The sequence below is a fragment of the Fusarium odoratissimum genome (genome assembly GCF_000260195.1).
Source record: "Fusarium odoratissimum NRRL 54006 unplaced genomic scaffold supercont1.1, whole genome shotgun sequence".
Classification (NCBI taxonomy): Eukaryota; Fungi; Ascomycota; class Sordariomycetes; order Hypocreales; family Nectriaceae; genus Fusarium; species Fusarium odoratissimum.
This window is the reverse complement of record NW_022158687.1, coordinates 2,669,894-2,687,459: the sequence shown is the minus strand read 5'-3', so window position 1 is coordinate 2,687,459 and position 17,566 is coordinate 2,669,894. Positions and strand designations below refer to the sequence as shown.

At 48.6% G+C, this 17,566-nt stretch overlaps 3 protein-coding genes across 3 annotated transcripts; 2 read left to right on the top strand and 1 right to left on the bottom strand.

Moving 5' to 3' along the window:
- The first annotated feature begins 320 nt into the window (after positions 1 to 320).
- FOIG_00934 (uncharacterized protein) lies at positions 321 to 5,527 on the top strand. Its single transcript, XM_031197434.1, has 2 exons — positions 321 to 4,588; positions 4,641 to 5,527. Exons 1-2 carry the CDS (start codon positions 666 to 668, stop codon positions 5,266 to 5,268), a joined length of 4,551 nt encoding a protein of 1,516 aa, XP_031073201.1. The 5' UTR covers positions 321 to 665; the 3' UTR covers positions 5,269 to 5,527.
- A 361-nt stretch (positions 5,528 to 5,888) lies between these two features.
- Positions 5,889 to 10,511, bottom strand: FOIG_00933 (uncharacterized protein). Its single transcript, XM_031197433.1, has 2 exons — positions 8,783 to 10,511; positions 5,889 to 7,839 (listed from the first exon to the last, which is right to left on the bottom strand). Exons 1-2 carry the CDS (start codon positions 9,665 to 9,667, stop codon positions 6,400 to 6,402), a joined length of 2,325 nt encoding a protein of 774 aa, XP_031073200.1. The 5' UTR covers positions 9,668 to 10,511; the 3' UTR covers positions 5,889 to 6,399.
- A 3,173-nt stretch (positions 10,512 to 13,684) lies between these two features.
- Positions 13,685 to 17,237, top strand: FOIG_00932 (uncharacterized protein). Its single transcript, XM_031197432.1, has 8 exons — positions 13,685 to 14,080; positions 14,134 to 14,488; positions 14,536 to 14,791; positions 14,844 to 15,494; positions 15,544 to 15,663; positions 15,709 to 15,822; positions 15,871 to 16,152; positions 16,208 to 17,237. Exons 1-8 carry the CDS (start codon positions 13,914 to 13,916, stop codon positions 17,116 to 17,118), a joined length of 2,856 nt encoding a protein of 951 aa, XP_031073199.1. The 5' UTR covers positions 13,685 to 13,913; the 3' UTR covers positions 17,119 to 17,237.
- Positions 17,238 to 17,566: the final 329 nt, after the last annotated feature.

Sequence of the window (17,566 nt, the reverse complement as noted above, 5' to 3'; positions counted from 1 at the left end):
GCCTTCACAACAAACATGATTATTCGATCTCTGCGTGTTCGCAATTGCACAATATGCATAAATCACTGGAATTCCATGTTCGTGAAGTCTCCATTTGAATGCTTGGTTTGTTCTAGTTCAAGATTATTCACTGATCATCGATGCCAAGAATGCGATCTTCCAACAACCATGGTATTTAGACTACCCGAGTTACTGATAACTGCTGATGGCGCCACTTCATGCATTCCAGCACTGTTAAAGTGAAAGAAAAGAAGGAACGAATGATATTGGCTACATAGGCAGGTAATTCCAGGATGGCTATCAGCAAATTGTAATAGTGAATCATTTTCCTACAGCACTTAATCTTTTCCTTATCAGAGTATCAGCGCTTCACCAAAAGACTGACGTGTAAGGAGCAAATAACGTTGTGTGGCGAAGCTCGACGCCACACCAACCGGGCGAAACAGCTGCCGCCTCATTGCTGACGTGCCTCGTAACTTAACTCGTAAGGAGCAAAGTGTCCTACCTGTGGTAAACTCCATCAACACGTCTCAAACACGACTTCAAAACGATACTTCAGAGCCAGCCACTTCTCTGTTGCACGAACCTTATCGAAATTGCGAGATCCTCGCATCTTCCGGCTGTGTTTGCTTCTTCATGATATATTTACTGCAAGTTCCGCCGCAATGATGAGGTCCTCAGCCTGGGCCGCACTCTCATGGCGCGCCCTCATATTCTCGCTGCTATGGACAGCTGTGGCAGCAAAACAGGACAAGCCGACGGTCGACGCTTCCGTCGCGAAGCATCCTCCTCTCAACCTGAATTACTTTGAGGACAGTGACGTCGTTGTCTTTCAAGATATCGAGGAGAGAAACATCTGGAGGTCCGAAGATGCAGGCAAAACATGGGCGCAAGTCCCTGACATCCCCGACCGAAGCGCAACCTTCTTGTACCTTCACCCCTTCGACTCCAATTCTGCTTTTGTTCTCACGAAAGATCGGAAGCACTACAAAACCGAAGACCGTGGCAAAAGCTGGAGTGAATTTAACAGCGGCACAATGCCTAGTGCTTTCCAACCCGATACTCTTGTCTTCCACGCAGGCGACCCAAAGCGCATCATTTTCAACGGCATGAACTGCGATGGAATTTTTTGCGACGAGGAAACAACATATACAATTGATGGTTTCAAGACTGTACAGCAGCTGCGTCCCAGCACATCGGGTTGCTGGTGGGCCAAGGCAAACCGAGAGTTCACAACTGGCGATGCCGAGCTGGACAAGACCAGAATCCTTTGCATCGTTACCGACCCCCTGAGTCTCTTCAAAACAAGCCAGAAGTTATGCGTTTCGGATAACTTCTTTGCCAAGGGCAGTGGTGGAAAATTCGACGAATTCGAGCCAAGTTTGGATGGTCAACGTGATGTAACCGGTGTTGTTAACATTGCAGCTGTCAAGAGTTTTATTCTTCTTGCCTCGTCATCCGCTGGCAGTGATGAGATGACTCTCTTCGTTACCAGTGATGCTCAGTTCTGGCACCGAGCCATGTTCCCTACAGACGACAGCCATGATCATTCCCACAAGATCAACCAAGAAGCTTACACGGTGCTCGAAAGCACCAACTACAGCATTCAAGTCGACGTCATGACTTCTCACCCGTCTACCCCTATGGGTGTCATCTTCACCAGCAACTCGAACGGTACATACTTCACAGAGAACATCCCGTACACCAACCGCAATGTCAAGGGCCACGTCGACTTCGAGAAAATCAGCGGAATCCAAGGTATCTTCCTGGTCAATACCGTCGAAAACGGCAAGGATGTTGATGCAAAGAACGCAAGGAAAGTTGTGGTGACACAAATCACATTTGACGATGGAAGAACCTTTGAGCCAGTCAAAGCTGGACAAGACCGCATTCACCTACATTCAATGACAGACATTGACAATATCGGGCGTATCTTCTCGAGCCCGGCCCCTGGTCTCGTTATGGGCAATGGAAACACGGGCGCCGCGCTCGGCGAGTTCGAGAGTTCCAATCTTTACGTTTCTGACAACGCTGGCGTGTCATGGAAAAAGGCGCTCGAAGGCCCTCACAAATATGAGTTTGGTGACACAGGCGGTATCTTGGTCGCTGTCAGAGATTCTCTCAAGGAGGACGTCGATAAGATTTCCTTCTCCCTGGACTATGGAGAAAACTGGGAGTCCGCCCCGCTCCCTGATGGCCTGAAGGTTAGGCCTGTTATCCTGACAACTACCCAGGACTCGACGAGCCTCAAGTTTCTGCTTGTTGGTGAGAAGGACAGAACTTTTCACATGATTGCCATCAATTTTGAGGGGATGGAGAAGCGCACTTGCGAGAGCAAGGACATGGAGTCATGGTATGCACGTGTTGACGACAAGGGAGCGGCAACTTGCATCATGGGTCACAAGCAAACATACAACCGCCGCAAGAAATCGGCGGATTGCTTTCTCAAGGCCGACTTCCGTGATCCTGAACCCGTCATCGAGAACTGCGAGTGTGCCGATGCCGACTTTGAATGCGACTATAACTTTCAGAGGGACCCCGATGACAACAAGGTCTGTAAGAAGGTTGGGCCAGTTCCTATTCCAGAGGGCTCTTGTAAGGGCAAAGATGAGACTTTCAAGGGATCGTCTGGGTGGCGCCTTATTCCAGGAAATACATGTATTCGAAAGAGTGGCGCTCAGAAGGATGACCCAGTTGAACGCAAGTGCTCCGATGGCGGCAGTTCCGGTGGCGGTTCGACACCTGGTACTCCGGCCAGTGGTGAAATTTCGCTCAAGATCAATGAGTTCACGGACATCAAAGGCCAGGACATGCAGAAATTTTACCTCATGGGTGTCGAATCTGAGAGTCCTACCAGCGAAGTTGTTATTGCTCGACCCATTGGTGAGAAGCTACCTGACGGTAGAGTCGAAGTGGAAAACAAGCTATGGATCACAGCTGATCACGGCAAAACTTGGAAGCGCATTCTTGAAAAGGAGAATATCTTGGCACTGATTCCTCATACCTACTTCAGGGAAGTCGTCTTCTTCCATACAGATTCTGAAAAGGTCATCTATACCATTGACCGCGGTCATAGCTTTCACAGCTTTAAGACACCATTTTCTGATCCTAGTGCCGCAATGAGTTTCCATCCAGACAAGAAGGACTGGATGATCTGGATCGGACAGCGCTGTGGTGATGTTGCGGGTAGTAACAATTGTTACCCTGAAGCCTCAATCTCCACTGATCGTGGTGACAACTGGAAGACTTTGCAACGCTACGCGACCAAGTGCGAGTTCACAGGAAACTCTGCCTTCAAGTTCCGCGCTCAGAATCAAATCGTCTGTCTTGTTCACAAGGACGAGAACATTGACAACGACAAAACCATTGTCACAATTGAGGACTTTTCTGCCGACGACAAGATTATTCACAACGGCACGGTTGCAGCGTTTGCAACTATGAATGAGTTTATCCTCGCCACGGATGAGGTTATTGAAGATGGCAAGGAGAGCGCCGGCCTGCAAGCCATTGCTAGTATGGACGGAAAGCATTTCGAAGCAGCCCAATTTCCGCGCAACTTTCACGATTCTCACTCGTCGTTGTACACCGTTCTTGACAGCTCTAACCATGCTGTCAACCTATTTGTCGCCACTGATCTTTCCGAAGGCCGGCGCCGCGGCTCAATAATCAAGAGTAATTCTAACGGTACAACATATGTCCTCAGCGCATCCAACGTCAACTCTGACGAACTGGGTTACGTGGACTTTGAAAAGGTCGCGGGTCTTGAGGGCGTCACGCTTATTAATTCTGTTTCAAACCCTGTTGACAAGAACGGAAAGAAGGTGATTCAGACAAAGATTTCGCACAACGACGGTGCCGAATGGGGTTTCCTTCCCCCTCCATCAAAGGGTGCCGATGGCAAGTCTTATTCATGCAGCTCCTCTGGTGATAGCAAATGTGCTCTCCATCTACACCACTACACAGAGCGAGAGAATAAGGGCAGAACTTTCTCAGCAAGCACCGCTGTTGGCCTGATCTTTGGCTATGGAAACGTTGGACCAAGCCTTGGAGATGTCAAGGATGCCGATACATTCATGTCAGCTGATGGCGGAATCAACTGGAAGAGCGTTAAGAAGGGTGTATGGACGTGGCAATATGGTGACCAGGGCTCGATCATTGTGCTCGCACAGCGTGCTACCCACGTGAACAAGGTCAAGTCAAATATTGTCTCATACTCAACAGACGAGGGCAATACTTGGACTGACTACAAGTTCACCGACAAGGAAGTAACTATTCAAGACTTGACATCTGTCCATAGTGGAACTTCCCGAAACTTCTTGGTATGGTACCAGACAGATGACAAGAAACTCTTCGCTGCCAACCTCGATTTTACAGGACTCACAAATCAGCCCTGCAAGTACTCAGATGATTCTTCTTCAGATTACGATCTCTGGTCTCCTAAGCATCCCCTTCAAAAGGATGACTGCCTTTTCGGACATAAGGCCAAGTATCTGCGAAAGAAGACGGACCGCAAGTGCTACAATCAAGCAAGCATGTCACGATTGCGGGGATACGAAAACTGCGAGTGTACCCGGCGAGATTTCGAATGGTAAGTATATGGCAATTGAACGTCCCCGAGAAAATAAACTAATAAGTCGCAGTGCGTATAATTTCGAACTAGACAATCATGGACAATGCACTCTGGTTCCGGATCATGATGCCATCTCGGGCGAGGAGTGGTGTAAGCAACATCCCAACGAGACATCGTACTTCGACCCTACAGGTTATCGCCGCATCCCTTTAACCACCTGCGAAGGTGGCCAAGAGCTGGATAAGACCTCCACAGAGCACGCTTGTGCAGGACACGAGGAGGATTTTTCACGCAAGCGTGGCGCTTCAGGCTGGGCTATTTTCTTTGCTATCATCATCCCCATCGGACTGGCAGCCGCCTTTGGCTGGTATGCTTGGCGCAACTGGAGCGGCAAATTTGGACAGATCCGACTGGGTGATAACAGTGCAACCTTTGACAGCGAGCAACCTTGGATCAAGTATCCCGTCATTGCCATTTCAGCGCTGGCAGCTGTTGTTGCTGCGCTACCACTTGTCCTGACCTCCATATGGCGATCCGCCACTGGAGTCTACGAGCGCGTGTCAAACCGAAGCAGAGGAGGCAACTGGTCAAGACGATATACCACACGCGATAGCTTCGCCCGAGGACGGGGTGACTATTCCATGGTCGATGACGACGAGGGCGAGCTACTCGGTGAGGAGAGCGACGAAGAGGTTTGAGCAAGAAGAATGTACGAGCTACGACGTGAACCAGGACTGTACTATGATATGGTGTCTTATTGGGAGAACTTTTTTATTTGCCGAAAAGATGAATGCGATGGAATGATACGAGCGTTTTGGTAAGAAGATAGGACTAGTATAGCAGGAGAAATAGAACAGAAAGGCAGACAGACAGACATCATGGTATAATCATCACTTCAAATGTGCTACGACTCCGTAACTCACTTCACGCATAAGAATGAGACACACTTATCGTCGCAGAGGGTATGATCTTACTCATCACACACCAGCTCCAATCCTGTGAAGATCATGCTGACAGTCATCATTCAGCTCCGACATGCCAGCTAAGACTTGCATGAACTATCTGAGGCAGAGACAAGGAGGTAGTGACCGGAAGTGGATATTCGTTCCGGTCATTTCTTGTGCGAAAAACCCATGGTTTGGTGATAGATGCACGGGTATCACACTTGCCGTGTGATACATCCGTGCTGGCTGCATGACAAAGAATTTAATTGCTTGGGTGATAACGCATCATGTTATAACGTCTAGAGGACTGGGATAAGGCTCTCGAGATATTGCACGAATAGTGTAATTGAAGGATTTCGACAACTATGACAAGTCACAAAGGCACTATTGAATTGTAGTTCATGTCACTAAGTGGTATTGTACAGACAGACCCATGCAGCTCGGAGCTATATGTCCATCATATTTGATTTATTTTTGTAATTCCAATCCTTTTTGCGCCATGCTTGCTATGATGCAGTCTGTAAAGAAGACTTTGCTCTATTCATGTGTCCAATGCCATTGCGATCAAGATTATTTCTCAACACAACGAACACGCCAAAATATTATACCAACTCCTTCAACTCCTTCCAATGAGTAACCGAGACTGTTTTGCTCATGTAATGCTTGTATATAAACCGGAACATAGCAAATGCGATGTAACGACAGGTCTGAGATAGCAACTAAACGATTTGGGGTATTTGATAGTAAGGAAAAACAAAAGAATGTACAAGACAATGCTTGCTGCTCAAAAATTGATAACCAATACATGATTTTTTATATAGGCTGGGACGCCTAGGTGCTGGTTGCACCATTGCAGGTGGCTGCGCTGTGGCGCTATGGCTCGGACTATGACCGCTTGACTCGATTCCAGAATCTTTTCACGGTGCGGTTATCATGATCGACAGGATCTTCCCACTGGTCTAAAGCAGCGAGCTGTCTTTCAATGCTCTGTTTGGGGTTTCCTTCACGAGCGTACAAGGCTGGACTAGGTGTGTGTTCTCCACGACTTGAGCTCACTCGACTACCAGCCTGTTTCCAGCCATAGATCTGATCCTCGCTTTGGCGAAGATCTGGTCGTGTCAAGGTCATACGAAGTGTCATTTCTCGACTCGCTGCTGGGTCGTATATAGATTTCTCTCCTCTTGAGTATGACGAGTGCTCGATGCTACTTCGTAGAGATCGAATATGCGGTGTCTTGTCGAACAATTGAGGAGTTTTTGGAGAATCAGGTTCAGCTGCAGAAGCATCGTCGCTGTATCTTGATGATCGATCATCTTCTAGGAAGCTTCGCAATCTATCCGGCTCGCATGCGGAGGCCTTGTTAAATCCCGTGTGTGGTCGGGGTCCGTCTTTGGAACAGAATCCAAACTCAATGGCCTCATCAAATTTCTGAGGTGAAGCGAGATAAGCTCGAAGCTTCTTTCGAGCCTCAGGGTCTCGATAATGAGCGGCAGAAGGGTCGAGGGGTGGGGTCAAAGGAGAGGGAGACGCCAAGGGTGTTTGTCTGTTGGCAGATATCAACGACAGCGCGCGAGCACGAGACTTCTTCCGCACATGGCCAGATGAGCCAACACTGGAGCTGTGTGAGGCAGACGGCGGTAGAGCGGTGGGGGAAGCAGGGCCTTCTCCTAGTCCATTGACAGAGGGTTTTCCAAAGGGTAGCTTATTAATTGATAAGTGACGGCGAAACGATGGTCTTCGGCTCTTGTTTGGAACCGGTACCTCCTCTCGCAGGTTGATGTGATAGTCATCGAGATATAAACGTAGATCCAACCCCTCTTCATCGTCAAGCCATCGGAAACTATCATAGAAGGAATCCGAACGCTTGATGTCTGAGCTTGTCATGGCTCTGTCATTTTGCCTAGACAGCATACCCGAGAATGGCGATGTTCCTTCAGACAATTCAGGACTTGGGAGTGGCGACGGCATTTTGACCTCTTGAGATGGGATATCGACTTTATTTGATACTGCTTCTGGCGCGTTGGTGAAAGTGTTTTGTGACTTATACGCCAACTGGAGCTCTTCCTCTGTGAGGTGGCGGCGTTTTATCTTTTCAGGAAGGTTGGCGTAGAAATTTTGGTCCGTTTTAGCAATTCGCGAACGATCTGTGCGCAGGATAGAATCATCCGAAGTAATAGGCCTTTCTTGGTGCTCGTAGCTCCCTCTAGGTTTGGGTAGTGATGACCAAGGGGAGAGAAGTTGATCTTGTCCGACGCTACCGGCCCGTTGACAGTGTCCTAGGTCGGGTGATTGAGCTAGTTGTGATCGCTCGATAGTTGAGAAGTACTGTCAAGGAGAAATGGTCAGTACGAGACACCAAATAAATATAGCCAATATAGCAATTAAATAGAGCAAACATAAAAATGTAGATAAGTCATGAAGGGGAAACCCTGATTCTTAAGGTACAGGAGAGGGGCGGGAATGGTTATGTCTCAATTCAGGAACGAAACGACAGAGCTAATGCAGAGAGTCGTCCACTAAAAGGCTCGTGGGGCACGACTCGAATGTCTTGGGTGTATGACGCCTGGTGATTGCTGGTACACAAGCACGTTGGTGCACCGGGTGGCATGGATCATCCAGGAACTGCACGTCTCGGGCGTCGTCACAACGCCTTAGGTTGGGGGGATGTGATTGCTGAGCGAAAGAGAGCACTTTCTTGCTCCTGTGTGCTCTGTATCAGGGGTTGCGTAGACAAGACATGGGAGGATCGGCCAATGGCTAGGCACTGAGCGGACGAAGTGCGTGGAGCCGCCCAAACGGCCACCGCGAGCCAAACCAGACAGGGCAAGGACAAGACATGGGTATTGGACAGTGGCTTCTTTTGGCGATTCCTGATGGTTCCCCGTTCCTCTCGAGGTCCCTGGGGTTCCTCAATTTGACGATTAGGCGGCGACTAGCCCCCTGCACCTGCAAGATGACCCATATGCAGGCAGGTACATAGAGTAGACTCAACCTCGCCAAGTCACATTGATTTCGTACAGCCAAAACCCATAAACTAACGCATACGAGGTGGGCAGAGACGCTTGTCGAAATGTGAAACCTTGTTTCGTTTGAAAAAGCAAATGGTGATGAGGATTGCCGTGGCATGAGAAATCGATTGATCATCACTAGGGGCCTTTAACCTTTGCCTGCTTCGACTCCCTTATGGTAGTACCGAAACAGACCGTGAGAAACAAAATATGGGACACACGGCAAAGGATCCGCAAAACAATGAAAGCCACGAACTTACTTTTCGTTGAATCGTTGGTGGAAGAGCCTCGAATTCTTGTCTCGTAATGGTTGCTGATGGTCGATTTTCTGTGGTAGGAGGCTGGACATCAGAAGATACCCTCTGGTGTTTTGAAGAAGTGGACGCAGCGGCGTTTGGACTACGTCGCCACTGAAGTAGGTGACTGCGGGAAGATGATGGACGGTGATCTGTAGTGAGACTATCGTCAGGGAAGAGGCACTCTGTATCGATTTCGCTAAGCAAGTCATGATATTGCGAGTTGTGTCGCAGATTATCGGTATCAGGATTCGTCTCTGAATGTATTCGCAGCTCGATCTGCTCCTCTTCTGCCCAAGCGCGATACAAGCTGTTACTGCATGTTGGATCATCCTTTGTGGTCGTCACATCTGTAGTTGCAATGCTCATAGGTCGAGAAGGCAGCAAAAAGCTGTGATCACCAAGGCCTTGGCTTTGATCGATGGCGCTGGTATCCGTAGAATCGTCAGTGTCGAGCCTTGTGGGAACACGGCGTTGGCGTTGCGGCTGCAGTGGTGGCTTTGGGCGCTGTAGAGAATGCATGGTTTCGAAAATGGGTGCATACACATGCGAGGGTTGTGCATGTATGCGGCTCTTGTTGATGTGACTCGTTTGATTCGTGTAGTGGTGCAGAGGTCTAGGATAAAGAGGTTGAGATAAACTTGCAGAACCCGAGGAGAGAGTCTCGTTGTCGAAGAAGCTCATAATATCATCGGGACGGCCTGGGCCCTGGCTATTAACGCTGCCGCTATCTCTTGCATTCATGCTATTGCTGTCGATAGCCACCACTGCTTCAGCTCGATCTGGCCATTGATCCTCGTTCCATCCCAGGGTCGAATCCGACGCTGCAATTCCATCACCCTGGCTCATGACGAAGTCGAGTTGATAGTTCGGCTCGTGCTAGAGCTGCGCAGCAGGGTTGTCGAGATTTGGCGACAGGGAGTGGTGATGAGGCCGAATAGCGACCTAGTGACTGCTGATCATGAGGCAATCGGAAAGGAACGGCGATGCAAGGTCCACTGCTGTCAAGTTGGCCCCCCGCAGGCACCGTTCCTAGACTCCTCGTCCCTTACCTTGGGATGTGATTGACGCTCGGCTGACAGTGTCTTACCGGTAGACGAGAGCCGATCGAGGTCGAAGGTTTGCAAGGAGGAGAGTTGCAGTAAGCAAAGTATCGATTCGGGAAGAGTCGATACGAGGGGCAGATCGGAAATTGTGGAAGATGCTATTATTGCTCGTGCCTCGTCGATATGCTTCAACGGTCAAAGCATATCGTCATAAGCGAATGCAATTCCCGAGGACTCGTTGTAAAAGTGCCGTAAATAGAGATCAAAAAGGGCAAGCACGGCTTCAATTTTGGTTAAGCGGGTACAAGAGCCAAGCCTCAACTAAAAAGTAAGGTACAGCACGGTAGTGGCAGATACGGAATTTGCCAATTGCTCGAGGGCCAACTCGAATTAGCTCTCAGCAACGGTGAGAGAACGTTAGGGGTGGGAAGGTGTCCGAGGCAATAGAGAAATCAACGATGTGACTTTGGCGTCAAAGGTTGGTGGGTTGGCGTCAAAATGCGTTGTCGTACCTAATGAAGTGTACACATCATACAATCGGAGATGGAAGAAAGAGAGGGAAAAAAGAAGGAAAAGAAGTTCGGTCATCTACGGATACCTAGTCCATACATAACACAAATTCTAAGTAATAATACTCCGAAGAGTCAACCAAACCTCAGTCCAAATGTCGCGCCGTTCCGTGCCGTGCGTCGTGGTGTCGTGTGCTGCTGTGTCGTCTTAATGGGCGTCAGCTCCGGCATCGAGGCCAGATTCGTATGGAACGAGTCCCTAGCGAGCAGGCATGGATGGATACGACCGCTTTCTGCTCAGAAATCACGGCGGTGCTTCAGAATATGTCGATGCCCGTCCCATCACCATCAACCTCGATCCCTGTAGCTTGGCTTAACGCTGTGCTGTAGGAACTGGACCCAACTCCCTGGCAACACCACAACAGTTGACGAGGTGGGTTCATGAACGGTGAACCCGCCTCCCAAGACCCAACCCAAAAGCCAATCTGCTTAGCCTTTGGGTCTAGCAGTGCAGCGGAGTCCCAAGTTTCCGGGCACAGATGTCGATAAGCCAACCTCTATTGGGACAAGTGCAGCTACAATCTGCACGGTACCTGACTTGGTGTGTTTATGCTGACATTCATTCAGGCGCCGTGACCGGACTGTCTCGAATAGTCTAGCAGTTCTAACATTAGGTATCACCAAGGCTTAAGTCAAGATAATTCGTACTGGAGTGGGACTTCAGTCCGGGGGTCACAATCGAGTGATTGAGGGTGAAGCCGCTATTCTACCCCTGAGTTGGTTTAGTTCATTTCTGGGGCACTGAAGGTTATGACTTGAAGACCGCAATTCATCGGACTTCTTCCATCGCCTCCACAGTTGGAGGAAGCAAGACGAAGGTCGACGGGAGGGTCACACCTGAAGCGACCTAAAAAAGCAAACATCTGCAGATCCACGTTTCTTGGTTCCATTATGATATAGACGTGTTCAGCTAAGTTTCCGACACGCACCACACATCATATCATGTCTTGTTATTATATCGGCAGCGAATAATGACCATAATAGTCAGCATAACTAACTGGTGTACAACTCACTGGTGTGCCAGGGCAACCTTACCACCTCAACTCTACATATGATAAGAGTTTATGAAACCCAGTGATTGTTTATTTTAGGTGTCCCCGCGTAGCAATCTGGGTAGACATGGGCTCCTTGGTACCGATCAATATAACTCGTTGGTCTATCCACCTTATTTCCAGCTTTTAAATTCATCACCCCCACAAGGGACCAAGTTAATGATCGTAATCACCTGCCTGCTTAAGACATTGATAGTGCTCATCACTTCCAGACATTTCTTAGCTCATACAAGTGACAGATTCCCATGCGACGCTATCATACTACGGCGTGTCAGGGCTGATATCTGACAAGCAGGGTACTTCGCTGTTCAATATGTTTAAGCGACACCTAATACCACCCGCCACAAGCCAACTCACTTCACAGTAAGACCCTTGAAGCGCTCCGCCAGATTGACTTTAATCCCACCAACCAGCCATATCGCTTTGGGAATCTGACCCGAGTTTGTAGCATTTGTTCTGAAGATCTCTCGGAGAGCCCGCCGAGTAGCGTAGTTCAACACTATGACAGGCTGCTTTTGGATGATATCTTGCTCAACCAACTCAGCTCAGAAACAAGCCCCTGGAACATACATTTGCTGTGCCGCATTCAACCCTGATTTTGGTTCAAACCAGCTATCACGGCGCTGGCTTTTGGCAGTCCGCTGCCCCTGGTAGCATTCGGAAGCTCCGTAGAAGCGGTATTGTTGGCTCTGTTAAAGGGGTTCGGCAGTTACGGATCTGGATCCTACGAATCCTAAACTCCTGCTACCAATGATGCCGGTGACACGAGTACACGTTATCACGCATACTTTTGGGGTTGACTTTGCCCTGGGTTGCTCAAAGTGTGTTCACGGAGATGCTGTTTCAACCCATGGCCGGTGCAACAGACACAGAGCCCTTATACGAAGTACAGCTGTTTGAGAGTGCAAGCATTGCCGCATTGGTAGTTTCCTTGTCCCTCATGTATCGAATACTTCTTTAAGTTTCGGGGATTTTCCATCTTGATCTCGAGTTTCGTACCTGATCTGGGAGGCATGGATCTTGTAGAGGTCCTGGACCTGTCGGCAGTTACCACCTACAAATCTCAGATATAACTAGGTAGATGTCATATCGGAGTCAATGCACTATCGGCATCCGTGTAGGTCCGTGGAATGTGTTTCCCCCACAGTTGAGACTCTTTCAAGATCTCAGGAGGACTCTGCCTAGTTTGTCCTCGGGTTGTGCGGCTTGTGGGATTCGCCATACAAGAAGATAACAAGCTCAAAGTTTCGATCACGGGTCAAACACCGCATAGGTACTAGAAACATGATGCGGTGTAGGGAATTATGGAGTATGTTTCTATCGTCGAGGGAAATAGTGTAGTCTAGTTGTGCTACATCGACCTGAAACTGTTTGGCGGAGTGTGGATCACGGCGTGCGAAGCACAGACGATGCGATGCAAGCTTCAGGCTTGGCTTCTCAGCGCCACAACATGCGGTCTGATTCTGTCGTGCATACAGTATGAGATCCATCATACACGTGCCTTGGGAGGTCTGTAATGGAAGAATAGCTCCATCTTCCGATGAAAGGACCAACTATGGCTGTTTACGAGATGCACCAGTGCCCGACGAAGTCCTATCGCAGAGTTAAACAGGGTGTTCCCGCTGTGTCAGATAGAAAGCAAGGTCCAGCTTCTGAACTAGATGGCGTGTTGAGGAGGCAAAGGAGACTCTCAGAAGGAATCAGGCGAGATGGTGGAGGATGCTTCGTTGTTTTATCGAGGAGGTCGGAGTCAGCATTGGCCAATGAATCTTGTATACTTTCGAGTTTTACTCGTATGCCTGAACTCACGGACCAGTATGGTAGCACAAGAATCATGGAACTTGAATCTGGAAAAGGGCGCTGCTCGAGGTGCATTCGAACGTCGTCTTGGCTGAAGTCAGCGTCTGTCAAAAAGAAACTGGTTCAAAGTCATGTTCTCAGGTCTATCTAACCATAAGCTCATTGGTGAAAGAGTTAATAGGACCAATCGACAGTATATTATTCACCGATATAATGACATTCTTATTGGCAATATACCTATTAAAGGTGTGAAAGTCACATACCTACTATATGTTATCGTCGAGACACGTGCTTGATCAAACTGACAAGACGCGTCGTGTCGTTCATTGGTTGAAACACGGTCATTGGCATCCACTCATTAACTTCTCTGAGCCAATGATAGAGCTTACAGGACGACACATTTGGCTTCAGCCTCGAGACAACCTCAGCCTTTCTTACCTCAGTCAACATTTAACTTCATTTTCAGCCTTTTCACTTAAACTTTGGGCCATTTTGCGGACCAGGTAAAAACTATAACTGAATCATTATATATATTGACTCATCGTGCTTCTTATTCTGATGTAAAAACTTCACTTCCAACTGTTGTTTTTTTTGGAGTATTCTTTCTTGATACCCCGTACTACCGCCGATGACATCGGAAAAGATGCCGCTTATCCTGGATAACCCGATGCCAGTGGAACTCAACGACGTAGATGACCTTTTTGGCGATGGCGTTGGTCTGTCTTTGCCCGCGAGGGCGCAGAGTAAACAGCTTCAACAAAGAATGGACGATGTCAGGATTCGCGGATGTTGCCAGTAAGAAGGCCCAGCTTGCAGACACTCATGCACGTTTTTCTAACCCTGGATAGAACTGTGGCGTGGTCAAGGACAGGAACGATCGCCAACATCACACCTGATGGTCAGAACCTTGAACTTCGCTTTCTGCGACGCTCCCCAGAAGATGGCTCCTGGGACCTCAGTGAACCCACCACGTGCCCCTTTGTCAAGGGGCTCCCAACCATTCCCATCGTTCACTTGGTATGGGCTGGTACCAGCAGCCCAGATCTAGCGGTAATAGATGCCGTTGGTCGCGTCTCTATCGTCAGCTTCTCTATCTCACTAAATCACCCGTTCCCTCAACGGAAATGGGACGCTGACCCCACTGACGATGTGCACACTGTCGTCGGTGCTTACTGGCTTAATGTTTCTCCTCCAAATCAGCAGGTATGTGTTGCTTGAAGAGGTTTCTCAATGTTTCTGACTTTTAGCAGGCATCATACAATGTCATGTATGGACCAGCTACAAAACATGGCAATGGGTATACTTATGAAAGCTCATTCGTTCATGCTGGAGGACCAACCCATCCCAGCCCTGCCAAGAGTGCTCTGCTTACTATCACAACGCATGGTGTCATTAGGATGTTTTGGTCACAGAATACCAATCGACTTGAGGAGACCACCATGGAACTTGAAAGTATAAGTGCTTCTGATGAGCTCATTACACATGCATCGTTTGCATCCGAAAAGAGTAGGCATCTGAACTATCGTATTGCTTTGCGTGTATCACTAACAGCCGGTAGAACATCTCCTTCTTGCGGTTGCTACAACCTCAAAGCAGCTGAAACTAATCAAAATCGAGATTCAATGGGGCCAGGCATCACAAGCGGACAAGGCGACTGGCCGACCCGCAGGAAACCTGAGCCCTTCCCTGGTTGAGAAACATCTGGCCACCACAAACTGGCTTCAAGGTGGCCCTGGTGATTCGAGCCTCGACATATCCATGATCGAGCTCTCTCACTTGGAAGTTCTTCCTTCTGTGGTTGATAGCACGGGTAAAAACACCACACCACCCATGGTTGTCACGGCACGGTCACGCACTCCTACTGAGAGCTCGTATCAGGGGAGTCAGAGTGTTGTTGATCGATGGGAAGCTATCGAGCAAAAGCAGAATCTGCCATCAGCCTATGAGCAGCTTGGAGGTCGACGAAACAGCATCTCTTCAGAGCTACCCGCGGTGACACAGCTGCAGAAGGTTGCTCCCGTCACGGCCAATAAAGTTGTGGTTGCGTTCCAAACTACCAGTTTTGGCAAAATCCTAGTACTGGCTTTCGCAGATGGCACTGTAGAATACCGTGACCGACTGACGTTCGAGGAACTATATACAACTCAGGAGTTGAATAAGGTGCAGAACCTTCGACAAATAGGCTGGACTTTCACAGATGAAGGGCCATGTAAGTATCCGTATTCCAGAGTGTTGCTCTTGTCTAACAATAGTTGTAGGCCAGCAAGTTGCATTCTCCCCTACTTTTTGCTCCATGGTGCAAATGGGCGAAGATGGAAAGATCAAGTGGAACAAATTACATTACCCTATGGGCGATATCGGAAATTCTATGCACGATGGTATGTTAACGATGAGAGGATTGGCGAGTTACTAACCGTGTGCAGCTCAATACTGTGGCAGCATTGCGGCCTTGACCGTGACCGCAGCACCGTCAATGTTCTACCAGAACAACTATGATGATCTACTTGCTATTGTACGACCATATACTACCAAGAAGAGTATGTCCACCTCTTGATGTCTCCCATACGCCTGCTCACACGGAATAGGATTCGTCCAAGATTTGGTGACCGAACTTATCAGAATTCTGAAGATCCAGATCGATTACTCTGAAGAGATCCATCATGACTCACTTGTCAGAAATGGATCTCTGCAGTACTGCCTCAGTATAATGAACGCACTCGGATTCCGTGGAGACTTTCACCCCCGATCTTTCCAGGGCAAATTCTCGATGCTATTTCTGAATGTGCGGAACGTAGTCGTCCTCGTCACAATTGCCAGTAATACACCAGTTACTGTCAGGGAAAAGCTGAGCCCCCTTGATGATCCTGGTAAGTCATGCTGCCTACTCCTTTGGTTTGTTTATAGCTACTCACATCAATACAGAAGTCATTGAGACACTTGTCGGCTGTGCAAGGTGGGCGCTGGATCTGATCGCTTGGCTCATGGATTGTCTTTTCGAGCTTATGAATGACAATCATTTCCAAGAGCTCTTGACTCGTGAACGTTTCCATGAACTCGCTCCTTATCTTCACGAGAAGAACAATGTCGCTTTCCATTTCTTGATGAGCTCCTCTAGTCGAGGATTTCTCTCGGCCATTTGCCGCAGACTGGCGCACCTTGAGGCCCTAAGCGGCAGGGCTATCGAGTTCTATCGAAAGCAATCGGCTGTTGTCGAGGGTGTGGCCGGCGGTCGAGCAGCCCCTCAACTACAACAAGCATACCAGGCAATGCAACAAGTTACCTCTTCAGCTCTCGTCAAAGTGTCTGAGGTCGAGACTCTTCTCACAGGTCTGAGTAACGAGATCCGACAAGCCTATCAAATCTTCCTTCCATCCCTCGCCAAAAGCCAAAATAACCAGTCGCAGGGGAAGCAGCTGGATATGACGATGAAGGCAGCCCGCGTTCAGATGGAGCTCTCCATTCTCCTTTCAGCTGCGCCCCCTGCACCATTTCTCCAGATCATCAAGAAGTTCTTCAACACAGACTTGCCCGCGTTTCGGAACACTGTAGATCCAGGTCGGTTGTTCTTTGCAAATTACGATCTTCTCGAAGTCGAGGATGACGAACATAGCTTGGCGGCGAAGAAGGCACGGGGCATGGTGTATGTGGATGTGTTCAAGCGCATGCAGATCAGACCCTCCCCGAATAAGCAGTGGAGACGGTGCTCGAGATGTACTGCGGTTATGGAGGATGTGTTTGGGAGTCGTTCTGGGTTTACATTTGTTCTGGGTCAACAACGTAAGTGCTCGTGTGGAGGGCAATGGACTTTGCTTCCCAAGGGACACGTTGCGTGAGATCTTGAAGTTTGGGAGGCGTATATTTGGGTCATGGGATTAAATGCATGGGATTGAAGTGGCATAATAAGTTACTAGTAGTGTTACAACAAGTAAATACAATAATCGTATTTTCCCATCTAGCAATGCTCTTGAAGTTTGTGACCTTTCGTGTATCTATACGTTCATCCCAATACATTCTCGGTACAACTCCCGAGGTAGAATATTTCCAGCTGCCATCATAGCCTTTCAACACGGAGATTCTCCCACCTCCCGGGTTATTGGTACTGTCACTGGCCACATATTAGTGCAAGTTCAGTCCTGGCTAGACTGTTCGAAGGTCTCGGCGAATTTTTGAACTCGTTTATCTGGATTATGATGTCTCACTAAGGGGTCGGTCAACATGCTTCATCATCGAGCCATAAGAATCTACCAAAGGCTTGCAACTCAAGGCTGGACTCAATCTTTG